This window comes from Bactrocera dorsalis, chromosome 3, assembly GCF_023373825.1.
Source record: "Bactrocera dorsalis isolate Fly_Bdor chromosome 3, ASM2337382v1, whole genome shotgun sequence".
Taxonomy (NCBI): domain Eukaryota; kingdom Metazoa; phylum Arthropoda; class Insecta; order Diptera; family Tephritidae; genus Bactrocera; species Bactrocera dorsalis.
Window position 1 is genome coordinate 16,522,066 of NC_064305.1, and position 25,789 is coordinate 16,547,854.

Here is a 25,789-nt window from a genome sequence, read left to right on the forward strand (position 1 = left end):
TACGCATCCATATTTGCAAACGAAGGAAACACAGGAAGAACCGGCATTGTCAAACATCGCATAAATACTGGAGACGCTAAACCAATCCGACAAGCTCCGCGTAGGGTTCCACTAGCAAAACGTGAAGATGCTAACAAAATTATTGAAGACATGCACAAAAACGGTGTAATCGAACCTTCAATAAGTCCATGGAGCTCACCTATCGTCTTAGTTAAAAAGAAAGATGGTAGCACCCGTTTCTGCGTAGATTATAGGAAGTTGAATGATGTCACAAAGAAAGACAGTTATCCTCTACCGAGAATCGACGATACATTAGACACCTTGTCTGGAGCGAAATGGTTTTCTACATTAGATCTACAAAGTGGATATTGGCAAGTCGAGATTGATGAACGTGACCGCGAAAAGACCGCTTTCAGTATGGGCGACGGGTTATGGGAATTCTCTGTGATGCCATTTGGGTTATGTAATGCGCCTGCAACGTTCGAGCGACTGATGGAACATGTGTTAAAAGGACTCAACTGGAAGACATGTTTGGTGTATCTTGATGACATTATCATCATGGGAAAAAGTTTTGATGATCATCTGAAAAATCTAGAGGAAGTCTTTCAGCGAATAGCATCAGCCGGATTACGCTTGAATCCCAAAAAGTGCTCATTATGGAAGAAGCAGGTCACATATCTCGGACATAAAGTGTCAACTGAGGGGATTCACACCGAGGAAGGAAAAATAAATGCAGTTAAAGATTGGCCTCGACCCACCAACATACATGAACTCCGCAGCTTCCTCGGTTTATGCACGTATTACCGCCGTTTTGTACCTGGATTTGCGAACGTGGCTAGAAGTTTACATGATTTAACAAAGAAGAATCGCCCGTTTGTATGGCAGTTGGAACAAGAAAAAGCGTTTGAGCAGCTTAAAGAACTACTTTGTACGGCGCCGATGTTGGCTTATCCAATACCTGGAAAGAAATTCATCCTGGATACAGATGCGAGCGCTTATGGAATTGGAGGTGTCCTGTCTCAGCTCATCGACGGACAAGAAAGAGTAATTGGGTATTACAGCAGAGTGCTCGGGAAACCAGAGAAAAACTACTGTGTGACGCGAAAAGAACTACTAGCTGTGGTGGAATGTGTAAAACATTTCCACAAGTATTTGTATGGACAAAGATTCTTGCTGAGGACTGATCATGCAGCATTAAAATGGTTATTACAGTTTAAGAATCCGGAAGGCCAAATTGCACGATGGATCGAAAGATTACAGAATTACGACTTCGAAACAGAACACCGAAAGGGGATTCACCACAAAAATGCGGATGCATTATCACGTCGCCCTTGTCCACTGGAATGTAAACATTGCTCCAAATCAGAGGGAAAAGAAGGTATAATCGACGTGCGATTACTGAATATAGAACCTGAAGATGATTGGACTCCTCACCGCATCAGAATCAATCAGCTGGAGGACCCTGATCTTGCAAAGCTGATAATGGCCAAAGAAAATGGGGTACGACCACCAAAGGAACAAATAAGTAGCGAGAGTCCAACTGCAAAAGCATATTGGGCCCAATGGAACAGCATAAACCTCGTTAATGGATACCTTCATCGTACCTGGGAAAGCGAAGATGGCAAACAGTCTCGTCTGCTGATCATAGTACCGAAGTCCATGATCCCAAAAGTATTGAAAGAATATCACAATGGACCTAGTGGAGGGCACCTTGGAATAACAAAAACTATAGAGAAGATTAAACAACGGTTCTACTGGATCGGTTGTCGAGATTCCATAGCAGAATGGATAAGTAATTGCGTAGAGTGCATGGCAGCTAAAGGTCCTAAAGCCAAAAGTCGCGGTAGGCTACAACAGTACAACGTGGGATCGCCATTTGAAAGAGTCGCAATGGATGTTGCAGGTCCGTTCCCAACCAGTACGGCCGGAAACAAATATCTACTGGTTGTCATGGACTATTTCAGTAAATGGCCAGAAGTATATGCCTTACCAAACCAGGAAGCGAAGACAGTAGCCGAAGCGTTTGTAGAAAATTGGATAACAAGGTTCGGAGTGCCCGTCGAATTACACTCAGATCAAGGCAGGAATTTCGAATCTTCCATTTTCCAAGAAGTCTGTACATTATTGGGCATCCACAAGACACGGACGACAGCGTTACATCCACAATCAGATGGAATGGTGGAGAGATTCAACCGAACGCTCGAAGAACATCTGCGGAAAATCGTTGATAAAGATCAACGGAATTGGGACAAGTGCATCCAGATGTTCCTGCTGGCGTATCGTTCAGCGAAGCACGAGACAACTGGTTACACGCCAGCAAAGATTATTTTCGGATCTGATCTGCGACTCCCCGCTGATCTTAAGTTTGGAACGAATCCTACAGCTGTAAGAAATGATGGAGATTATTGTTCTGCCTTAAAGGAAGAAATGAATGAATTGCACCTAATGGTAAGACAGCATACGCATCTGATGAGCAATAAGATGAAGGACCGGTTCGATCAAGCGGCAAATTCAAAAGGTTTTGAAGAAGGTGATCTGGTCCTATTGTACAATCCACTTCGAAAGAAAGGCTTGTCCCCGAAACTGCAGTCAGCCTGGGAAGGACCCTATATGGTGATAAAACGACTTAATAACGTGGTATACCGCATACAAAGGAATGGAAAAGCACGATGTAAAATGAAAGTAGTACATTTGGAGAGGCTCGCCCCATTTGGTTCAAGAGGATTTGTGCCTAATCGGGACGATTAGGCTTTAGTGGAGGGCAGTGTTACAAAAGTAGTATTAAGTTGTATTTGTATTGCTATATGCATCCATTATTATGAACAATAGCTGTAGGTATATGGAATAGCATTTGTCTTATTGTAGACATCTGGCGCCGCGGCTGTTTGTTTGTCGAAGCAATAGCTACATCTGGCGCCGTATAGCAGTATGTTCTGGTGGTTTCTAGACGCAATATTCTAGAAGGACACATCGGCATCTAGCGACATCTGGCGCCGTATAGCAGTATGTTCTGGTGGTTTCTAGACGCAATATTCTAGAAGGACACATCGACATCTAGCGAGAAGTGCGTGGCTATATAAGCCGTGGCAGCGCCAACGTAATCAATCAGTGTTAAGAGTAAACTGCTATAGTGTAGACGAGTTGTGAAATAAAGAGTTGTTGAATTAAATTAAACAGTGTTGATTTTATTTGTCAATCCAGAGATACGAACCTAACAAAGTAAACTAGCAAGAGTAAATTCGTAACAATACGTTATTTTGCATTTCAGGTGACGATATGTAGTATGTATATACATATGTACGTATCATTCCATTGGCGAGTACATTTCTGCTTAATACTACATTTTTGACAGATACTGTATACGCGACATTTCAAGCAACTATTTCATCTAATCTTTTAATTATATTGTATAATTACACAAACGCATGCGGTCCAGATGTACTACGTAGAACAAAGGTCAAGCATTCACATGTAGATCCAGCGGAAACTAAATATTGTATAAACTAAGCGTTTAGATGGCCAACACGCTGAATATTAATACGCTGAATATTAACACGCTTCAAACACTCATAACCTTATGGAAGAGATAATTAAGCAACATTTCGATTGCATGAGTGACCACATGCTCTAGATGCGATAAGCTTATGCATAATCGGCTTAAGCTATACTAATGGACCGGCGTTTGAGCGCTATTACATCATCGCCGCTGTAGGCTACATAGGAAAGAAGGCTTTATGGTAAAGAAGGCTTCATAGTAAAGATTAAACGCTTCATCTATAATTTACGATTTGTATTCACATTAAAGCTTTTATTTTTATTGTATTGCATTTTATAAATATTATTATTATTAGATTTAGATTAACGCATATTACAAGAGAATTGAATTGGAAATTTTATTATAAAAAAATACTTTTGTAAGCATTCCTTGTTCTTTTTTAATATTTCATATTTTGCAAAGTGCAAGTATTCAAGTGTCCATATGTGTTAGTGTGTTTAGTACTATATGTATTTATGTAAATTTAAAAGAGTTTTTTAAAGTTCACCTTAAAGGATGTAAAGCTGTAGTGTTCAATCAGACGCATTAGCAGATAACTGTTGATTAAAAAGAATAAAACACCTTGCGCGCCAATCCAGTAGAATGTGTTCCAGGTCTTGAATTCCAACAGATAGGCGGGCAGCAACCATAACGCTTGCCCTAACAACCATGTACCGAAGTAGATGAAAGCACGCGCCAGCGAAATCGCTTGTAAATTATTGAGGCAAAGCGGCAGCAGCGCCAAATACCAAACGAAGTATTGCGACGTCACCACCGAATTGAAAGTGACCATAACGAAGGCCAACGCAAACACACAGAATGTGAGCGTCTGGCGAAACTGTCCAAAACTGAAGCTCAGATAGAGCAGTAAGCCTAGTTGTGGTGCCAATATGAGCAACTTCTCCAGCAGCGATGTTTCCGTCGCATTGCCACTTAGGTATTGCAATAGGAAGTAGAGCGAAAAGTTATGCCGCACATCGCGTCGCACAAAATGATACAAATACGCTTCGTGTATATACTGCCAACCGTAGAGCGTGTAGAAGAACCCGGTAACTGTAAAGAGCGCGATACACGTACCCACAACTAATAACATTTGGCGGCATGAGGGAAATAAAAGTTGTCGCAGCAGATCGCGTGCGCTGCGTGTTAGGCTCGTCGATAAGCAGAGATAGTAGGCGAGACTGAAGAGCAACGGATAGAGGCGTAAATGTATGGCGAAGCCATGTGTCAGGCCGGCGGCGAATATTAACCAGTTTGCGCTGCGTTCCGTATCCTCGGATTTTACAAGCAAATAGACAGTTAAGATGACAAAGAAGCTGGAGAAGCTATCACCATTACCGCGTGTCGATATGATCGCCGTTAGTGGATTGTAGAGCCAAAAGCAAGCGCTAGCACGTGCAATATTCTCCGGTCGATTACGTGCATCGGTTTCATTGTACTGCTGTGCCGATCTGATTTTGCCAAACTTACTCAGCAATGCATGCACCGCTTTGCGGCATTGTACTTGCAATTGCAGACGCACAAGCAAGTAAATCAATATCGCCACAAATATATCGAATGCAGCAAAAATGACTTTGCCGAGGGCAGGATGTAGCAGCACATTGGGCAGCTGCATGTATGCCAAAATGGGACTATAGCGGTAGGTGTGTCGGTTGAAAGGGCTGCCGTTTTGCAGCACATGCCGCGCACCATCAGTGACCACTTTATAGTCGATGTCTGTGTAGGGCACCTCCGAGTGCGCGTCATGCCAATGGCCGTAGGTGATAAGCAGTAGACGTAATGCTATGGATATAAGCAGGTGCGTGCGAAAGCTAAGCTCTAGTAGCAGTGTGCCGCAACGGCTTAAAAGCGTTTTAGTTGGTTGTGGGGTATTTTTCGCTGCGGTGTTAGACATGGACATGTTATATATGTTGATTGTAGTTAAGTTTTTGTACAAATAGCTGTAATGCGTTTATAAACTATTTGGTTAGTTCAAGCATATGCAATTGATTTTGATTGATTGTTTAATATTTTGACTTTGTTTTTGTATTATTATACTTTTGCATTAAATATTTGTGGGAATTATTTCGTCATATTTACTAACCCATTAATTTGTTTTCATCAAAAGTAATAAATAGCATCAACAGTTTGTATGAAAAATTTCCATTTATAACAATCCAGCATTTACAAGTACGTTTTACAATTTAGTTTTCATTTCTTTTGCTGCTTTCTGTAAACATTCACTGAACTGCTTGAATTCCTTATCGCAAATATGATGCTGCACATTTAAATCTCGTGTCACACATGCCGCGTAAACAGCTGCCTTATCAGCACATTTGCCCAGTAGCACGGGATAATTGCGTAGTCTCTGCTTAGCTTTGCGCACTGATTCCATTACTTTAATTATTACATTAACTGTTGACTTTACTCGTTTATATCGTTTGAGTTTTATTGCACTTTAGTTGCTTACTTAACGTCTATGGCCTGGTGGTGCTCCGCCTTTTGGTGGCGGTACGGGAACGGCAATGAAGGCGTCGTACAAAGGCTTTGAAAAAAGTACCAACAATGAGGTGGTGATAAAGGTTATTTGAAAAAGACGTGGATTACGTTGAATCCAAGTGCGTTTTGGCAGCACTGCTGTACGACGACGTTGTCCACTCTCTTGTTGGGCTTGTTGTTGCAACTGTTGTATTCTTTCTTGTATTTCAGGTGACGATTTGTAGGGCGGAATAGAAGGTTTTTGCATTATTCACTGAAACAGAAAATCCTACAAATAAAAGATATAATTAGAATTTGTTTTGCTTTTTGGTTCTTTGTTTTTAACGAAACACTATAGAAGCTTATAAGAATTATGAACGCCAGTGTACAGAAAATCAGCAAAAGCTGTTTTTAGAACGGCAATGGCGGAGTAGGGTTCTACACTTAACCATTCCCGTCACAGTCCGCCTACGTAGCGGGAACGGATCCGGATTTTTATCTGGCCAAGAATTCTCATTCCGGCAGCATTTTTTTTTTGAACCTTTTATTCACAACTAACGTTTTCAAAGTCGGTTCCCCTCTCTAACTTCAAAATTACACTTTGAACACTATTTCTATACGTAATTTAAACCAGCCTTTTCTTTTCAAATTTGTTAGTATTTTTAATTAACAATAACAAATTAATCAATTTTTGCGAAAAAGTCGGATTTTTTCTTCAAAGTGTTCCCAAAAAGAGAAATATAGAAATTTCGAAAAACTCTAAGCTTTACCTGAGGAAAACGATTGGATTTCAGATGAACCAACACCGATTTGAACTTTTTTTGGAGACGCTCTAGAAAAATTGCTGCCATTGGAGTATACTATTTAAGATTTCTTCATGTAATTTTAACAGAATATTCTTCAAATGTCATACTATAATGTACCATTGGTTTTTAAAAATAGATTTTAACGGTAATCAACGCTATTAGAAATAAAGAATTTAAGAAACTAATGAAAATTGGTTTCTTTGGTTTCTCAAAGTCGAACCTACGTAATATTTTTATCACCTCAACTTGCATCAACATCATTCCCTAATTTAACATGCATTTACAACCTGATTATCAACCTACACACGTTCTAAAACCACATTCAATTAATTGTTGTTGCAGCGGCGCAAACATTTTGCTAATAATTGAAAGGAATACTGCCAATTCACAGACCAGTGCGAGTCCGCTGTGGTTACGAAGACCCGACCGTCATGTTATGGGAACAATATTAATTAATTCTAATTTCTTATTAAGAAACCAAATTGTTAACTTAAAAACTTAACACACCCTTACCTTTTATTACAGTAAATTTGTTCTTTTTTACGTCTTTATGACTTCTGCTTTTGTTCGTCCTTGTCAACGAGGTAACTTCTTTCTAAAATTATTCCTGAACAACAATTTGATTCCTTATGCCACTTTAAGCAACATAGACGCATTTGTTCCAGGACCTCCAAGCACTTGCTCTCTTGATAGTGATTTTCTTTGGAAGCAAACCAAAATTATATAATTTTTTTTTTAGTATTTCAATGCCCACGTTTCCAAAAAATACTCACCGCTTAAGCAGGCCTGTATTTTACATGCGTTTGCCTTACAAGGATCTTTGCGCTTACTGGACATCAAAGAGGAAAATAATTTATATGTTCAATGTTCATTTATAATTTTTATTTACAATTTTTTATTCTACTGTCGGCTTTTTTGCGGTGCGCCCTTGCAGAGCTGCCAGACATTTTTTTTAATCTCGCATTCGCTTAACTAAATTGTGACATTTGAGAGGTTTTTATTAGACGAAATAACTAGCAATTACATATATATTTCAAATGATTAGAACCATTTCATCCTCGATATAGTTAAACGATAAATTAAACAAATGGGAAAATTTAAATATACTTAAACATGTAGACTGAAATGTCTTACACATTGAAATTTTAATATTCCTCTTATGACTTCTACGTAAGTAAGTAAGTCATCATCCATTCTGATGGTTAATTTCTTTATATTTTTAATCCATATGATAGTAAAGATCTCTTCAAAATAATTGTTTATAGATTTTTACTACCATTATACAATTATGGCTTCTTTGGATGATCTCAATATAATTTCGTTAGTTAGTTAACGTTTTTACGTTTTACATCGCTTAATGTTCCTGTACTAAAACGTTTGTCAATACAACTCTGTTAAAAAATTTGACAGCTGCTTCGGTCGTCATATCAAATAGAGGAAAATCTAAGCCGTGTCAATTTTTCTTGTCTAGAATTTTTAACTACTGAGAAAAACAATATTCTATATTACAGTTTTTCATATTTCGTACATTTCAATTTCGATTAAGTGTCGTGGGGGAAATAGTTAGTTTATTTGTTGGATGAAAGTGAACTATTTTCTCAGTAACACAGTATAAACATCAACCCCCTCCATTTAGAATTAGAACAACAAAACCAAAAAAAAAAAAATACACAAGCAAAAAGCTGCTGTCGACGCCAACGCCAACGTTGTCATCGGTAACGACAGTATTGAGGAAGTAGTTAACGCAGAAGTTGTGATATTGGCGAAAACTGGCTGTAACGGCAGTAAAGATAAAACAAAGCAAATCAGACACCAATTGGAAAACATTGCATATATAAAATAAAAGTAAACTCATAAAACAGTGTTTGTTTTTACAAATAAAATTTACAAATCCACTGAATTCATTGCTGCAGCATGCCGTCAAAGAAGAAGAAATACAATGCGCGTTTTCCGGCGGTAAGTGCTACACTTCATCAAAGTGAATGGAAGTGCGAGTGTGTTGTAAAAGAAAACGCGGTAGCTATGACACAGTAAATGCTATTGTTTCTGCTAAAGTTTTCTGTTTAAAGCGTCGTTGTCGGTTCTCATACGCCCCTTGCGTTTATTCGTACGAAAGTTGCGCGTATAAAACTTATACCCATACACACACACATGTACGCTTTCATTTCGCTCAGCGGAAATATCTGATAAGATTTGTTTTTGTTTTGCAGGGTCGCATCAAGAAAATAATGCAGAGTGATGAAGACATCGGAAAGGTCGCGCAAGCTGTTCCCGTCATAATCTATATCCTTTTGAAAATGCAAAGCATGTTTTCATAACAAGAAAATATGCAAATGCTTATGTTACTTTTCGGAAAAAATCTTGAATTTCAATAATTAAGAAATTACATACATTTCTTATGTTTTTATTTGATATTCAATGAAAAGTTCTACATCCTTTCATGCTAAAAAAAATATAATTTCATAATTAAAGCAATATAACTCCAAACGCAAGCAACGAAGTTATTCGAATTTACATAATTTGATAACACCACTTCCATAATATTACTTAGAATTGCTTATGACACAAACTTCGCTTTTCTAGTGATTTTAATTTGTAATATACTACATATATACACAAAAAATATTTTACTTCACAGAACGTGACTGGGAATTATATTGTTTTTTTTTTTTTCTAATTTTGCCTAAGTACATACATAAGTTATCATTATACAATGTGAATTTACTCATATGAACATATAGCACAGTGCTAATATGTATGTACACACATATATGCAGTGCATATTTTGTATATACGCCCTTGTGTACTATTTTATCTTAATATATGCCACGAGGCTTGTAAAAACCAAAAGCAAAACGTCGAAGACCCTACAAAATCTATTTGTTAGATTATTGTTAGTTTGTTGGCCAGCGTGAAGAGCTGATTCGATTTAGCCGTTATCGGTCCATCGATATCGGACCACTGTTAGCATCAAACTCAAATTCCCGTACAACAAACTTTTATTTCTAATAAGAAATCATCACGAAATTTGGTATAGGTTATTTTCCAAGGCTACGTTACTACATACACTCTAACTAAAATCTTCAGCTCGGACCACAACTCCAAGAAAATTGTATTTTGTGCTATATTCACGTTATGTAACATAATCAAAACCGACTTTATAATTTCATTAATCACAGCCAAGCCAGGTTGAATTTCCTTAACTGGTATATTGTATATTTTGATTTCCTTATATATACCTAGGACATTGGAACTCTTTGTGGAATCGCTTTTGACGAAAACATTAAGAATAACAAATTCGCGAAATGCAAAAACACTTTCAACATCCCACATGAAGCAATGCATCATGTCCGAGCAGCGTTTCGACTTCTTGCGTGAATTGGTAAAGAATGTGCCTGATATCAGTGTAGCAGAAGAGGCAGCCAATTATAACGAAGAAGATGGACAGAGTTCACCCGATGATGTTTACCCAGATTCGGATACACCATACGATCTGAGCATGCCATCCACATCAGGCGGTCGCAATCAATACCGTACGACTCCTGCACAGCCGAAAGTCAATGGCGGACAAACACATTTCCAGTACAAACAACAACAGCAGCAGCAATTAACGCCGCATAACGGTAGCACTATTGACACTGCGGCCATTGAAGCAGATTTGAGACAACGCTTACATCAACGCCTCAATAACACACGGAGTGTAATTGTGCATACGGCATCAGTTGCACAAGCCGCTGCAGCAGCAGCAGTCAGGCCACCACCAGCCTCACCTGCAACAGCAACACCAACCGCAACGCCAACGCCAGCAAGAGGTGCTTATGGCAATTATGTACAGCCCATAAAGTTAATGCGTTCCGAATCGTCACCCGCCAATGCCGCCCAGCATTTGTGGCAAGTATCATCCAATTCGGCTACACAAAAGCAAACGGGCCAAAAGCGTCTCCGGCATCAGGCGTTATCAGTGCCGTGCAACAACAATAATGACAATTGCAGCGGTTCATCGCCAGCCAAGCGGCAAAAGCCCGATTCAATAACACAACAAACACATTCACAAACTGCCATACCCGCGCCCGTTTTCAGCTACGATCTTTGCAATAAGCCCGTGGTGAAGATCGATTACAGCAATTTACCGCTAACGCCTGCCACTTTGGGTGCCAGCGAACAGTTACACAAAACACCCAGTATGAGCAGTTTACCGTTGAGCGCGCCTGTGTCCAATGCGAACTTCAATTTCAGCGCCGCTGCACCCATTATCAACATTGATTTGTCCAACATTGTGACGAATAGCGGCGGCGGCGGCGACAGTAAATTGCTGAGCGCCGGCAATAAAGCTTCGGTTCCCGCTGTTGCCACCATAAGCATTGGCGCTCTACCAGTTGAAATGGCCAGTGCTGTGGCCTCACCACCAGCAAGTGGTGTGTGCAGCAACATTGGTGCGGTGGTGAAATCGCCCCCTACGTCCAGTACTCCGCCCACAAATCAATTATCTGACTGCAAAATAGACGCCAACGCCGCAGCCGGTGAATCAACATCATCAGCCTCGTCGTCCTGTTGCTCACCATCGTCATCGTCACTGGCATCGACGTCTGCCAACAGCCTACAGGGCGGTGGTAGCAAAAGCATGTTGAAAGCTTCAAGCGAGATAATGGCAAAAATGACTGCAGCCGGTACAAAAACACTTGCTGCAACGTGCAAAAGTTCGAATACACTGCTCGAACTAGACGAAGACTATGACAATATTTGAATTTAATGTTTTAAGTTTTAAATCTTAACATACATGTTAAGGATTTCTTTCCTCTTTTTTTTAATAAATCAGACTACCAAAAAGTGAAGTTGTTATTTTTTATTACATTGGTATCAAGCTAACGCCGTTACTCGGGTCTTTCTCACTTCTTCTCTGCAGCCAGCTCGACACTCCTCCACTAAATCTACAGCGACCATATTCACAAACTGAATGAACGAACCTCTCTCCAATGGTCCGACCCCGTTGAAACTGCACGTTTCCTGGCCCCATCGTTAAATGACTTCGATGACAAACACCTTGAACCTTGCCAGCCAAGCGGGGATTAGATAACCGCTACAACAGCAACAGGGAAAACCGTTCCCCGGGAATGACTGTAATGTATTGTTAAGGAAAAAAGACTGCAAAACATCGTTGCAGAGCACCGGTCCCCTCATAAAACACCAAGCCCGAAAAGAATTGTCTCCAATCCTCTCTCCTTCACTGCGTATTCGTCATATAAAAATATCAAACTTCTTGTTGTTGCAGTCGCCGAAAACATCCCTGCAATAATTTGGAGTAATGCAGCCCAGTTTGTTCGTTTTAACGGTTATCAAGTCCCTGTTAGGGTGATAAGATTCAGATAAGTTGTCATCGAAGTCAACACAGCTCAATATACTATTTCGACGGGATCGGATGTGTAGGAGACTCGTTTGATATGCCGGGATCTATTCTGGATAAGTAGGAGTTTAACCTGCTCAGTACCCAGAAAAAACCTGCGTAAGGGTCACTCTCAATTCTGGCGGCAGCTCGAGCTCTTCGTCTGCAATGGCTGGTGGTTTGGCTCCAAGTACGTCAGTCACTGAGAGAGAGTCGGTATAGATGTTTATGGTTCCACTGTAAATGGCAGTCAGTGCATGTCTGAGGTTAGTTGCGTTCGAAGTCTGGTCGGCGTATTGTTTTATGTCGTCGAAGTTGAGGAAAGACATTTTGATGCTCTTAGAAAGCGCTTACGCTGCAAGCAGATGACTGCAGAGATGATTTCTACGAAAATATCCCAGCAAAAATTGCTTGAAGAGAAGTTCATTATGCTCCTTAACTGGAGGATGCGGTCCTCAATGTGCAGATGTTTGATAGGAGACTCAAGAGGCATACCGTAATAGTCCGGCAGCTGAGTCGACCGTACTGGGCCGGGAAAAAATCCGCTTCAGTTCCGTTTGCGTAGTCCCGTAGTCATGAGAACTGTGCTTCTTCTTCTTCTTTACTGGCCAGTCAACAACAGCGCGCCAGTCGTTTCTTCTATTCGCTACGTGGCGCCAATTGGTCTCATCCGAGGCTGTTGGTGGTTTTTCATTAGGGGTGTTTTTTACGTGGCGGGTCCCAAACCCAGCGCACAACTCTATGCAGGGGATATTTCGCCTTCTTACTTTAGCTCGCCTTCGAACGGATGTTCTTAGGCTACCCAGAGGATACTTGGTCAAAGACCGGAAGTCGTGAGCTGCTTGAGTCATATGTAAAAGAATCGTTTCTGGCCACTCCCAAGTGAATGGCGATCAGAGAACTTTCCTCACTTGCGTGAACTTCTACACATGACTCCAGAACTGTGCTTAGTTACATTTAAAACCGTTATGTGCCCTTAATTTCAAAACACCGCTTTTGCAATATATATATAAAAAGATTTTATTTAACTTTTCAAAAATATAATTTGATTTTTTTCCTTTCGTTATGTTGTGGTTTTCTCTCTTTTTATACTAAAAATAAATATTGTTGCAAATTTCAAAAAATAAGTGTGTCTGCACATGTGGTCGATATCATTGCTGTAATGTGATTGTATTAGGTGTAGTTTTTTTTTATTGAAGACGTAGTAGTTGAGTTTACAAAATGGACAAGAGAGTGTGATTGTTATGCTTCTATGGTCTACACCAAATTTCCGGACTGTACTCGAATTGCATCGAATTGCGGGGTAGTAAATAATAATGTTTTTTTTTTTCTTTTTTTTTGTAATATTTAACAATTTCTTTCACAGTGTTTCATGATAGTGTATATATTATTGTTTAAAAACAAACATATGTAAGTATGTATGTATGACAAAATAGTGTACATTCTTTAAAAATCTTCTTCTTTACTACACGTTACACTTGTTCGCGTTCGTATTATTATCTCGTTTTTGTTTTAATTTCTTAAGATCAGCTCGTTTAGTTTAAAAAATGGAATAACAAAGTAGTGTTTTTTCTTAATATTTCTCTTTTTTTTTGCATTTTTGTTGTTTCTCACGGTTCGGTGTCGTTTTTGTACTTTTTGCCGCAGTATTCTTAATGAGTATGAGTTTTTTTTTCATTTTTCATGTTTGTACGCATACATAAAATGCGGTGTGTGTGTGTGTGTATGAGTGTGTGCAGTAATGTTTTTGTGCATTTCATTCACAGTTATGAGCATGAAATCGAGTTATGCACATTGCTGCCGCAACAAACAAACGTCCAGTCCACACAGCAACTCATGAAATTTCTAACAAATCATTCTTATCATTAAAAACAGCCCATCCACACATCCATACAATCGGTCGTCAGTCGTCTGTCGCGCACGCGCACGCGCTGTAACGCGCCAATATTCATTCGTTTTCAGGCACTTTCCATTGCAACTGCTTGCCACGATCGTAAAGCGTCTTCAGTGCGTTGGTGAACTTCTGCTCCGCCATCAATTTCAGGTAATGTTTATACAGTTGCAATGTGGTGCGCGCATCCTCGACGGAATCGTGTGTTTCGGATTGGATTTTGGTACCTTCAAATAAGTAAAGATAAATTCTTTGTAAATTATGTTTCAAAAATATGTGAATGCACGCAGGGGGTCCAAATAATGCATAAAAAGACAATTAAATTACAATTTAAATAAATATTTTATTTTGTTAATGCGAAAATATTAAGTAAAAATTATTTAAAAATTTCGAATCCCAAATACTGGCTTGAAAAATGAAAATTTTAATCCCAAATATCGAGTTGAAAAATTAAAAATAAATTTTTAAATACAAAAAATATCGGTTTAAACACTAAAAAATAAAACTTTAATGCTAAAAACCGTATTGAAAAATAAAAATGAGAATCTTTACTGGCTTGAAAAATTAAAATTTAAAAATTAAAAAAAAAAAATTCCAAATATCGGTTTAAATACTAAAAATGAAAATTTTAATGCCAAATATCGAATTGAAAAATTAAAAATAAATTTTTAAATCCAAAAAATATCGGTTTAAACACTAAAAATTAAAATTTTAATGTTAAAAACCGCATTGAAAAATAAAAAAATAGAATCTTAACCCCAAAATCCGTATTGAAAAATTAGAAATGAAAATGAGAATATTAATCCCAAAATCGGTATTGAAAAAATATATTATAATAATTTTAAGCCCAAACATCGGAAGAAAAATTAAAAATGTCAATTTTAATGCGGAAATCGGATTGAGAAATTGAAAAATTAAAAATATAAATTAGAATCCTAGAAACCTTATTGAAAATGTGAGTTAAAATTTTTTTGTTATCACAATTTTAAATTTAAAAAATTAATTAATTAATTAAATTTAAATTTTTGAAAAAATAAAAATTAATGTTTTAATACTAAAAACCTCAAAAAAAAATTAAATCTCAAAAATCGGAAGAAAATATTAAAAATATAAATTTGAATCCCAAAACCCTTATTAAAAAAATGTGAAAAAAATTGAAATTTTCATTAATTAAATTTTCAATTTTTAATTTTAATGTCATTTTTAAATAAAAAAAATAGGAAATTTAATTAATACAAATATAATTTAAAACAATTTGAAATTAAGTTTTCAATTTTCACGATTCGGTTTTTAATTGGAAATTTCATTATTTTTTTTTTTAATTAAAGATTTCCATTTTCTTATTTTGAAATCGCATGAAAATTAAATTTCAGTTAATTATATTTCCAAAAAAATTGTCAATAATTAAATTTCCAATTTTTAATTTTAATTTAATTTTTAAAACCAAAATCGAAAATAATTTGGAAATTTAGTTAATGAAAATTTAAATAATGAAAGGAATTAAAATTTAATTTTTAATTGTAGAATTGGAATTAAAAATTTATATTTCATTGATTAAATTTCTAATTTTTTAAGCCAAAATCGGAAATTTAATTAATTAAAGTTTAAAAATTTTTGAAATTATCATTTACCAAATTTTATTTTGGAAATTTAATTAATTTTTTCAATTAAAAAATTTGATGAGTTTTTTATTGTAGATTTGGATTAAATATTAAATTTCCCGTTTTTAATTTTGATTTCGCAACTGAAAATAATAATATTTGTAATTTTAGAAATAAAAATTAAATTTTCAACTATCAAATTTCCGATACCGGTATTAAAAACTTCAAATTTTAATAAAAAAAAACTTGCAATTAATTTTAATTGTAAAATTGGAATTAATTATAATTAAAAATTTAATTAATTAATTATAATTAAAAATTTAATTTTAATTAATGAAGTTTTTTTTTTTTTATTTAAGTTTTAATTTTAATGTAATTTATAAATTCAAAATCAGAAATTTAATTAACAAAAATTTCTAATTTTTTTAAATTATCATTAATTAAATTCCCAAATTCTTAAATTAAATTTAATTTTTAATTAAAAATCCAATTTTTCACAGTTCGGTTTAAAATTGTAAATTTAATTAATAAAGATATAATATTTCATTCCAAAGTTGGGTTTAATTAATTTTTTAATTATTAATAAACTTTAATTAATTGATTTTATAATTAATTTGTTTTTTTTTTTCTCCTAATTATACAGTTTGCAAACTTGAAAGGACATACATACATACATATGTAAGTGTGCTTACCCAAAAAGTGCCAGGCGAGAAATCGCAGCGATACCATGCGATGATGTGGGAGATGGAAAAGATGCACAGTGTCGATAATTTGGTCTGACGGCACATAAATATTTATAACTCTGAAAAAAAACACCAAAAAGAATAAAGAATTAATTTTTTTTGTAATATTTCGCCCACTTTCGAACTGCTAATGCATGGTTAACTGCTACTTCCACTCATTGCACTGGAGTATATTGGTAGATATCACAGGGCGCACTGAGCAAACACTTTTTGAAAATATTATGCTCAAACGCAAACTACAACGCTGCACTAAAATTGCACACTTTAAAATTAATCGGCATACTTTTGTGAGTTTATAATAACGGATTAATAATATATATACAGATATATAACATCAGATTTGCCACACACGTTATGCCATAAGAGCTCGGATGCTCAACTTGTTGATGTGCGCACACAAAGCGTACCGTGAACATTATCCCATCGGTCGTGTGCGCAGATCTGGCACAATCCACATGCTTTTCAACTATGCGCCAAAATAATAATGTTAATATTTCTAAGCAAATGTACGTGAGTAAACAATTTTTGTATATAAAAATACTAAAAAATTTAAAAAATACACGCATTTAAGCAAACCAGCATATGTGCACACCTGAAATCATTCTTCAATCCGTGTCCCACAAAAATAACACCAATATCCACCAAATATTTCAACTTTTGATATGAGTTTTTGAGCGCCGTCAGTCGTTTGCTGCTGAAGTTCGCATCCAAATCGCCCGGTTTTATGCCCGAAAATTGCGTCAGATAATCGACAACCTTCTCCTGCGTTGATATGTAATCGTCCATGAAGGGTACACCCTCATCGGGACCTTGGCTGGTGTGGCAACAACAAAAGATATGCAAAAAGTATTTACAAAACATACATACATACATGAGAAATGGTATCAATTTGAACACAACTAGCAACAAAATGAAATCAAATACGAAAAATACTAAAAACTCATTATTAACTAAAGAAATCAAATAAGCAAAGAAACAAAAAGGAAATTAGTGTAAAGAAAAACTGAAAAATCAAAAAAACATAAAATATTGTTGCGGCAATTTTGAAGCTGCTATGGCATAACGCATAGTTGGTGGGTATTTGGGATTGATTTGAGCCAATTGTAAGCTTTGCAACTTGTTTTCAGTTTACTTCCGGAATGCCCGCACACACCAACTACATGCCAGCAACTTCAACATTTGCTTTGCACGTGCGTTTTTTTTTTTGAACATATATTTTATGGGTTTTTTGAGACGACAGCGCTGCTTATCCGCTTACCCGCGTATGCATGAAATACGCGCCACACTCATGTGACATGGTTTTATGGTTGCTGTTTTGCCATCCGGACGTATTTCGTTCTCTTCGGGATTCAATGTGACAAATTCAGCATCCATAGCGACCAAATCACCTGCCTGTGGCATTTCATTCGCTTGCAATGGCTTAAATATAACATCGCCCATGCTGCTTGGCGCTGACGCTGGCGCTAGCTGTACAGGATTTGTTATATCCTGCAATAAGGGGGGTAATTATATAATAATAAATTGTAATTGAAATTCGCTCTCTCTTTTCTCTGCTTTGGCAAATACTAACAAAACAACAACGAAAAAAATAAGTATATGTGGATATGTTCTCATCTTGTGGAATATGAAAAGAAAAATAAAACAGGCAAGAGACACTTAGTTTACTTGTATGAATGGGTTATGTTGGGGTAATTCCGCTTCCGTGCTGTTCGTTGGCATATCACCTTTGGTGGCTGCAGCTGCAGCTAACGATATAGCCGACGCATCCATATTTATGCTGCTGTAGAAGAGTACGCACGGCACTTTCCAGTCCAGTGTGAACCAGACAGACTCCTGTATCGAAACGGGTGAAATGCTGTTGTGAAAAATACAACAACAAAAATTATTAACTGTAGCACATAGTATAGTAAATACCGTAAGTAGTGCCGTTATTCACTTGCCTGAAATCATTAAAAATGTACCACTGTTGTTGCTCTTCACCACTGTTGCCGCTAGACGCCAATTTTTGTATATGATATTTTTTACTTACATTAATCAGCGAGACTAAGTTCTTCTGTGTGCCATCGTCAATTTGACAGACCACAGCATGCAGCGCATATTCACGGTACGATTCGCTGGTAGTCGCTGCAACAACAAGAAGCGAAAGCAAAACAATAGAAAAAGTTGATAGATTCTGGCGCCACAACAACAAAAAGTTATAGAAAAGTCCTACTCCCGAGACATTCGGGTCTAAGTAACCTGAACGGACCCGGATTTTTAACCGGTCAAGGACTGTCAACTCGGCACCATGCCTCGAAATTACTTCAGAAACATAAAAGGATTTGAATTTGATTTAGTAGTCCATTAGTGGGGGTTCCGACAAATGAGCAGGTTCTTCTGAAGTAAAGGATGTGTGTGTTGTTGGATCGGTTATCTAGTTCCCTTTTAAGTGATAAGGTTCGGGTTGCTTGTCATCTTCTAACCTATCTTATATAATCTAACCACGAAATCTACTGTTACGAAGGTGTCAGGTCATAGTGAGAGGGAATACTCGACCTTTCTCACGACTGTCAGGTCTAAGTAACAGGAACGGACTCGGATTTTTAACCGGCCAAGGACTGTCAACTCGGCACCAGGCCTCGAAATTACTCCAGGAACATAAAAGGGTTTGATTTTGATCGTTCACTTTATATAATTTTAATAATCCTTGGGAGTAACGGACGTGTAAAAAAATTCAGATCGTTTTCTCAAAAACCGAGTGACTAAATCGAGTTGTTGTTGTTGGATCGGTTATATAGTATCCGCTTAGGTGATAAGGTTCGGATTGCTAGTCATCGTCTAACCTCACTTATATAATTTAACCAGGAAACACTGTTTCGAAGTGGTCGGATTAAAGTGAGAGGAGATAATCGACCTTTCCCACAAAGTCGAGTCAGGTAATCCGATCGGCCTCGGATTCTTAACCAGCCAATGACTGTCACCTCGGCATCAAGCCTAAAATTACTTCAGGCATGTTTTCTGTCACTACAATAAAAACATAGTGAGAGGGTTTTTAGATGAGCAATGTTCATTGGGCATGCGAAGAGATGATTGGAGGCATGCGAGACTCATTGCACAATGGACACTCATTTGGTATGTCGAGGTCTATTCTGCATAAGTAGGAGTTTAAGATGCTACAGTATCCAGAATGAAATTGTGCCAGGATCACTCTATATTCTCGGGCTCTTCGTCTGCAATGGGCGGTTTGACTCCAAGTTAGTTATTCACTGAGAGGGAGTAGGTGCAGGTGGCGTGGGCTTCACTATGAATGTGCGTAACAGTCTGTGCACGTCGAAAGTTTGTTACGTCCCAAGTCTGGTCGGCGTACTGTTCGATGTCTTCGACATAGTCAAGGAATCATCTCTCAATGTTCCTAAAAGGCGTCTCTGCGCTTCAAGCAGACGACTGGAGGGTGGATTCCGCGAAAACATCGCAGCAGAAACTGCTTGGAGGGGAGTTCATTATGTTCTTTGACCGAAAGCATGTGAGCTTCACTGTAAATTCTCAACCGGAAATATCAAGAGGCATCTTGCAATCATTCAAAGTGCACATTTTGACACATCTGAAGCTTCTTCGAAGACTAGGGCACGTGAATCACTTACAATTTGCAAATCGTTTTCTTCCACTCTCTATGCTCGTTTCATGAATGCTTCTGCGATTTTCCTTATTATCCGCGTAATTGTGCTATAAATAAATAAGATATTCAGTACAATACTGAGAAACTTTTAGCTGACATTTTTGTTTTTACCTCTTCTGTTTTTGTATTACTGTGCTCGGTTTGCACACAAAGTTCACCCTGTTCGCTAATGGACATTGAAAAGCTCAAGGGAAACCATGAATTCTGACGGCCGTTCGGCGATGTGTTGTGTTGGAAGGATGTGTTGTTGGAAGCGGGTGATTTCCTATTAATCCACGTTGAAATGGAAAGATTTAATATAAGTTTTATACAGACTAGAAGACAACTCACCTATCGGGATGTACAAAATGACAGTCGCTGCGCGAACAGTTGAGACCATAACGACAGGGCTTACTTGTATTCAATATTGCTGGACTTTCGGATGGTGTGTGTAAATTGCGATTCAATTGTCTACGCAGGAATCCCAAATCTTTTTCATTGCTTAAACCACAATTGATTGCCAATATTTGTGGAAGACAAGTAACCTGTAAATTAGTTATATTTATAATTTTTAATACTTCCTTGCAAAAACATCACATATTATAATTAACGCACCTTAACACTTTGCTTCGTGGGTGAGAACTTTTTGCAACTTTCACAAAATGCTTGTATATGCTTTTCCGTACTAAGTGAGGCTTTGAGTATGGAACCAAAATGAAACTGCTCGCCGTCCTTTACTTGCAGCGGATAAGTCAGATTACACGCTAATAAAATGTTCTGTTTCGTTTTCTAGAAATAATAAGTTAAAATATAAAAATTTTGATATAATATTTAAACTTTTAAATAACAGAGCCAATTACCTCATCATTACATTTCAGACAATGATTAATGCAATCTTGTCTTGTGCCAAAGAGTCGACTAACTTCCGAATCTTCGTTGATTTTACTTCGTTCGCGGTCATCGTCTGTTAAATATTTTTGTTTTCGCATAATAATGTAAGTATTCTTGTATGAATGGGGATTAACTTACTTTCTTTCATATCAATTGTTTGAAATATTTCTCCTGCTTTGTTGTTGATATCCAGCACAGGTTTGTCATTGCCAGCCGAATTTTCATCTGCAAAAAATTATTTATTAATGCAGATAGTAAAATGTAATAGAAAATGGAATATGAAAAAAGTCACTTATTTCATATTATCATCGATTAATATATTATAACTAGAAGTAGTCAAAAAATAAAAAAAAAATAATAAAAAAAATAATAATATATGAAAAAATTAATTTAAATTTGAGATATAAAATGAATTTAAAAAAATATAAACGATTAAAAAAATATTTTTAAAAACAAAAACAAAATTAGAAACCAAAATTTGGGATTAAATTTTTTAGTAAAAAAAATTATATATGATAAAAAAAAATAAAATTAAAAAAAAAAACAATTAATTAAAATAAAAAAAAATATTCAATACAAGTTAAAAAATATAATAATATAACTTTTAATATTCAAAAAATAAGAAGAAAAATATATTAAAAAAAATAAATTTAAATTTGAGATATAAAATGAATTTAAAAAATAGAAATTAATTAAAAAATATAAATGATTATAAAAATAGTTTTTAATATTTATTTAAAACTTTAATATCTTATCAAAACAGTACAAGAACAAATAATAATATTATTAAAATTGAAACAAAAAATTAAGTTTTTTAAGAAAAAAATAAAAAAAGTAAAATAAAAAGCATAAAAAACAATTAATTAAAATAAAAAATATATTTAATTCAAGTTAACAAATATTTTATGATATAAATATTTTAAAAGAGAAAAAATTAAAAACATATGAAAGGAAAAAATTAATTAAGTTTTAAAATGAATTAAAAAATATAAAAATGAATAAAAAAATATATTTTTAAAGACAAATATAATTTTATTAAAATTGTACAAAAACTAATAAAAACAATATTAAAATTAAAAACAAAAAATTTGAAATAAATTTTTTAGAAAAAAATAATGTTTAAAAAAACACAATTTCCTATCATATCTGATAAAACATAAATGATTTAAAATAATTAAAACTTACATATTTATGATTATGAAAACAGAAAAGGAAGGAATTAGAAAAATTAAAAATATATAAATAAAATAAAATAAATGAACGATAAAAATTCGTAAAAAAATATTAAAATAAAAAAATGAGATTAAAATTATTTTAGAAAAATTATGTTTAAATAAATAAATAAAAAAATTCTTTGGTAGTTTTAAATTATTTAAAATATTTGAAATATAATAAAAAAGGAAGAGATAAAATAATGAAATTAAAAATATGTACATATGCGAATAAAATAAAATAACTGAAAAAATAAAAAAATAAAATAAAATAAGAAAGTAAATAATTTAATAAAATTAAAAAAATAACTAATTAATAAAAATTAAAAATTATATTAAATTAAAAAAACTCGAAAAATAAAGAAGAAAAATGCATAAAAATAAAAACGAAAATTTTAATTTAAGTTATAAATTATATTAATATTAAAAGATTATTAAAAATAAAAAAAAATTAGAAATTTATCAACATTAAAAAAAAAATTAAATTAAAAATAGTTAATTAATTAAAATTAAAAATAATAATAATTTAAAATTAAATATTTTTACTATAGTAATTAAATTATATAATTATTATAATTTATAATTAAATAATTATTATTTAATTCAATTTGTAAAAGAGCTTTTGTCAATAAAAAAAATAAAAAGTCTCCCACCCCTAAATATATAAATAACTAAAAATTAAAGCTTCTGATTTAAAACATATTTTTCTTTTTATAAATACGAGCGCTACAGTAACCGAGTCTTCGAACATTTTCGATATGACCACATGTTTAAAGCAATCTTAATATCATAAGCAACCTACTAGTGGAATGTAAATATAAAAGTGAACTATACCAGAACTACTTGTGCTTGTGCCGCTATTCAAGCGGCTTTTCTTCTCCGAGTCCACCATTTCGTAATGCATCTGATGGAGAATAAAACGGTTCCAATTCTGCAAATTAAAATCAGTATAGTTAAGCGACTTGTTCTATTTTGTATAAACGCAAATATGGCCTACCTGTATAAGACTTATTAAATTAACATTGGACGAGCGATCGGACAAAATAAGACCCAGTGCTGATGCTTCAGGCACTGTGCGAAATGAACGTAGAAAATTGCTGGCTTGACATGGAGAGGCAGCTGGAAAAGGATGGAGACAAAATTATACTTAAAATACTACTTTAGAAATGCCGCATATTTATAAGATTTACCCGAGCTTTTATCCAACATATTAAAAAGAAAACCGAGTTCACAGGACAAACAAAACTCCTTTTTGCAAGAATGTTCAATTAACTTTTGACGTAGTGGTTCAATAAAATATAAAATCTGTAATATATGTAAATAAGTAGTGTTAAAGCGACTGTGTTGAGCGCATGCGTAGGGATTTATGTTCACCTGTAGCATGGAATTACAATAGGAATTTGGCAAGGTAGCCTCCAGACCAGCAAAGCATGTTTGATTGTGCTGTTCAAAATCGAAATCTTGCGTACCCAACTTGGAATATTTCAGTTCCACTTTGCGATAACGTCGCGGTATGATTTTAACACCACTCTCCGTCGTTTTTGTCGAAGTGTTCATGCCATTACTGTTTGCAGCCAAACTATTTGGTGTATCCAATATGTAGGGTATTTGATTGCGCCGTACAGTACGTGGATTTGGTGAATAACCGATGGGGCCTTGCATTTTCATACTATTCAGCACATCCGCCTCAATCGGTTTTGGGCGTCGATATTGGTAACGCAACAATTCGGCTGGCCAATCGGAAAACCAATGTGTGCCGGTCACCAAATGTGGCAGGACGATCGATGACAACGGAAATGTGGTGTCTGTGATGGGTACGAAAGGCAACTGCGGCACTGGATCAGCGAACTCTGTATTCCGTGAGAAGGCATTGAATTGTGGTTGCGGTGTATTGACGGCAGCGATAACGCTTATATGCCCCGATTGTGCGCCAAAGGCCATGGCCTGCGATGAGGAGCACACATCGAAACTCAAACACTGACTGCCAGTTGTATTTATTTGATACATTGATACACGTGGTTCGCTCAATTCAACCGTATCTACTAACTGTATTTGCCCATAACTGGAGACCACAGCCAAACGTGAAGTTTGTGATGGTAGAAATTTTAATAGCTGTGGATCAATTAGAACTTGTATTGGCGATATTGAACGCAACATACGTAGATCATACACCATTAGAAAACGATCGGCGGCCAAGGTGCCTTGTCTGCCGCTATAACCGCATGAGATAAGATAATTGCCCTGCACATCGAAATCAGATAAGCTGCCAGTATGAGTTTTGATGGTGTGCTCAACATGTAGCGTATTCAGATCACGCAATGTCACCATACCAAATGGATCACCAGCGAACAAAAAACGTGAATTTTTACGTAGAACTGTGCAACCTGTTGAACCGACGTGCTCCTGAAAAACATAAACGAAATATTATTTATATTATAAAAACATAAAATCTTACTTGATCAACTCTAGTCAGTTCTTACCACTTTCGTTTCTTTCAATGTACGCAAATCGAATTCGATCATTTCATCTTGCAGACCGGCCATGACCAGACGGTGTGGTGTCAGCAATTGCATACATACCATTTCCGACATGCTCTTCGAACGATGTGTAAATTTCGGTATGCCACGACGTATTTGATGTCGCAACGATGTTTGGGTTAGTACCAAAATACCCGCATCTATGGTTATAATTTGACGTACTATATCGCTGGCATGCACTTGAAAAGAAGTGTACTTTTGCAATGTGCCACTGTAGTATGATGTGACGTGGCCCTATATGAAGAAGAAAAACATTAAGAAATGTTTGTTGAGCGAATTTGTACAACATTATATTGTTTACCCCTTGATTACCCATCCAGAGCAACTCTTCATAATCGTCAAATGCTAGAGCTGATACACCGAAATTTTCGCCGCCATCTGCCAGTATGGGAACCAGTTCCATGTAGCCTGGGTCCCCGGAGCTAATATTGAAACCATTAAAATTTGGCGAAAAGTGACCCGTGGCGCGTTGGCCGCCGCCATCGTAGACATCTACGTAAGAGCAAGAACAAAATCGTATATAAAAAACAAACACGATCGGAGTAGCGTTATATGAAAAAGAGGTGAAAGTTGCTTCATTTTCACAACAACAATTCAATTGTATATTTTTCGCCCAACACTTACTTAAAATGTCCTCTGGCGGTTCAGCGCCACAATAAACATAATCCATAAATTTTCTAACTCACGCAAAAACACTGTTGAATACAAGTTGTGTACCCACTATAAACGTTCTTATATGTATAACTGCGGTATTATTAATAGAAATTTCTTAAATTTAAAGTGAATTTGTAAAAATAAAAAGTTGCCCGTCTTTTGTTGCATCCGTGAACCCGAAACCAGAGAATTATTAAGCCTACGTTCTCTGCCGAAACTTTCTCAACAAATTTTCTTTGATTTCCCTTTTTTACTGTCTTTCAAATTGGGTTCATTGTTTTTCCAAATATACTAGTGCTGCCACACCAAAGCATACAAATTTTGGTTGTTCCTAACAGTTTGATTGCCAACATTTTGATAAACTTCTGCCATTAACGTTTAAAGCAGATACTATATATATGCCGCAACAAATAGACAATTTTTAAAATATTTATAAATAAATCATTTTA

General features: G+C 35.8%; 6 protein-coding genes across 7 annotated transcripts; 1 reads left to right on the forward strand and 5 right to left on the reverse strand.

The window, feature by feature from the left end:
* Positions 1-3,775: 3,775 nt before the first annotated feature.
* On the reverse strand, positions 3,776-5,604 carry LOC105226295 (GPI mannosyltransferase 1). Its single transcript, XM_011205121.4, has one exon. The coding sequence runs from the start codon at positions 5,433-5,435 to the stop codon at positions 4,020-4,022; it is 1,416 nt and encodes a 471-aa protein (XP_011203423.2). The 5' UTR covers positions 5,436-5,604; the 3' UTR covers positions 3,776-4,019.
* A 52-nt stretch (positions 5,605-5,656) lies between these two features.
* On the reverse strand, positions 5,657-5,909 carry LOC105226296 (uncharacterized). The gene has a single exon (XM_011205122.4). The coding sequence runs from the start codon at positions 5,907-5,909 to the stop codon at positions 5,712-5,714; it is 198 nt and encodes a 65-aa protein (XP_011203424.1). The 3' UTR covers positions 5,657-5,711.
* Positions 5,657-6,260, reverse strand: LOC105226297 (uncharacterized). The gene has a single exon (XM_049452479.1). It carries the CDS (start codon positions 6,258-6,260, stop codon positions 5,985-5,987), a length of 276 nt encoding a protein of 91 aa, XP_049308436.1. The 3' UTR covers positions 5,657-5,984.
* Positions 6,261-7,346: 1,086 nt separating this feature from the next.
* Positions 7,347-7,635, reverse strand: LOC125775330 (cx9C motif-containing protein 4-like). Its single transcript, XM_049452481.1, has 2 exons — positions 7,572-7,635; positions 7,347-7,498 (listed from the first exon to the last, which is right to left on the reverse strand). The coding sequence occupies exons 1-2, from the start codon at positions 7,633-7,635 to the stop codon at positions 7,347-7,349; spliced, it is 216 nt and encodes a 71-aa protein (XP_049308438.1).
* A 565-nt stretch (positions 7,636-8,200) lies between these two features.
* On the forward strand, positions 8,201-11,630 carry LOC105226294 (uncharacterized). The gene is made up of 3 exons (XM_011205120.4): positions 8,201-8,754; positions 9,009-9,081; positions 10,038-11,630. Exons 1-3 carry the CDS (start codon positions 8,713-8,715, stop codon positions 11,540-11,542), a joined length of 1,620 nt encoding a protein of 539 aa, XP_011203422.1. The 5' UTR covers positions 8,201-8,712; the 3' UTR covers positions 11,543-11,630.
* Positions 11,631-13,172: 1,542 nt separating this feature from the next.
* LOC105226293 (PAN2-PAN3 deadenylation complex catalytic subunit PAN2) lies at positions 13,173-25,592 on the reverse strand. Of its 2 annotated transcripts, XM_049452492.1 has the most exons (19): positions 25,311-25,588; positions 24,988-25,178; positions 24,630-24,920; positions 23,524-24,552; positions 23,340-23,454; positions 23,147-23,268; positions 22,984-23,080; positions 21,077-21,163; positions 20,908-21,011; positions 20,663-20,836; positions 20,399-20,592; positions 20,180-20,333; positions 20,034-20,115; positions 18,354-18,537; positions 18,079-18,268; positions 17,672-17,901; positions 17,006-17,227; positions 16,363-16,472; positions 13,173-14,296 (listed from the first exon to the last, which is right to left on the reverse strand). In XM_049452492.1, exons 1-19 carry the CDS (start codon positions 25,354-25,356, stop codon positions 14,127-14,129), a joined length of 3,792 nt encoding a protein of 1,263 aa, XP_049308449.1. In that variant the 5' UTR covers positions 25,357-25,588; the 3' UTR covers positions 13,173-14,126. The 2 variants fall into 2 exon arrangements, with proteins under 2 accessions (XP_049308449.1, XP_049308450.1); XM_049452493.1 differs by lacking the exons at positions 13,173-14,296; positions 16,363-16,472; positions 17,672-17,901 and having other exon boundaries at positions 17,079-17,227; positions 25,311-25,592.
* Positions 25,593-25,789: the final 197 nt, after the last annotated feature.

What these genes read in the sequence shown, in the direction of transcription:
- LOC105226295 (XM_011205121.4), bottom strand. Translation starts at nt 5,435, where the DNA reads ATGTCCATGTCTAACACCGCAGCGAAAAATACCCCACAACCAACTAAA.
- LOC105226296 (XM_011205122.4), bottom strand. Translation starts at nt 5,909, where the DNA reads ATGGAATCAGTGCGCAAAGCTAAGCAGAGACTACGCAATTATCCCGTG.
- LOC105226297 (XM_049452479.1), bottom strand. Translation starts at nt 6,260, where the DNA reads ATGCAAAAACCTTCTATTCCGCCCTACAAATCGTCACCTGAAATACAA.
- LOC125775330 (XM_049452481.1), bottom strand. Translation starts at nt 7,635, where the DNA reads ATGTCCAGTAAGCGCAAAGATCCTTGTAAGGCAAACGCATGTAAAATA. An exon ending in AATACAGGCCTGCTTAAGCG is followed by an intron (nt 7,499 to 7,571) that starts GTGAGTATTTTT and finishes TTGCTTCCAAAG; the next exon opens with AAAATCACTATCAAGAGAGC.
- LOC105226294 (XM_011205120.4), top strand. Translation starts at nt 8,713, where the DNA reads ATGCCGTCAAAGAAGAAGAAATACAATGCGCGTTTTCCGGCG. An exon ending in ACAATGCGCGTTTTCCGGCG is followed by an intron (nt 8,755 to 9,008) that starts GTAAGTGCTACA and finishes TTTGTTTTGCAG; the next exon opens with GGTCGCATCAAGAAAATAAT. An exon ending in AGCTGTTCCCGTCATAATCT is followed by an intron (nt 9,082 to 10,037) that starts ATATCCTTTTGA and finishes CCTTATATATAC; the next exon opens with CTAGGACATTGGAACTCTTT.
- LOC105226293 (XM_049452492.1), bottom strand. Translation starts at nt 25,356, where the DNA reads ATGGATTATGTTTATTGTGGCGCTGAACCGCCAGAGGACATTTTAA. An exon ending in GTAATACAAAAACAGAAGAG is followed by an intron (nt 20,116 to 20,179) that starts GTAAAAACAAAA and finishes ATTTATTTATAG; the next exon opens with CACAATTACGCGGATAATAA. An exon ending in CGTATTTCATGCATACGCGG is followed by an intron (nt 17,228 to 17,671) that starts GTAAGCGGATAA and finishes TTGCCACACCAG; the next exon opens with CCAAGGTCCCGATGAGGGTG.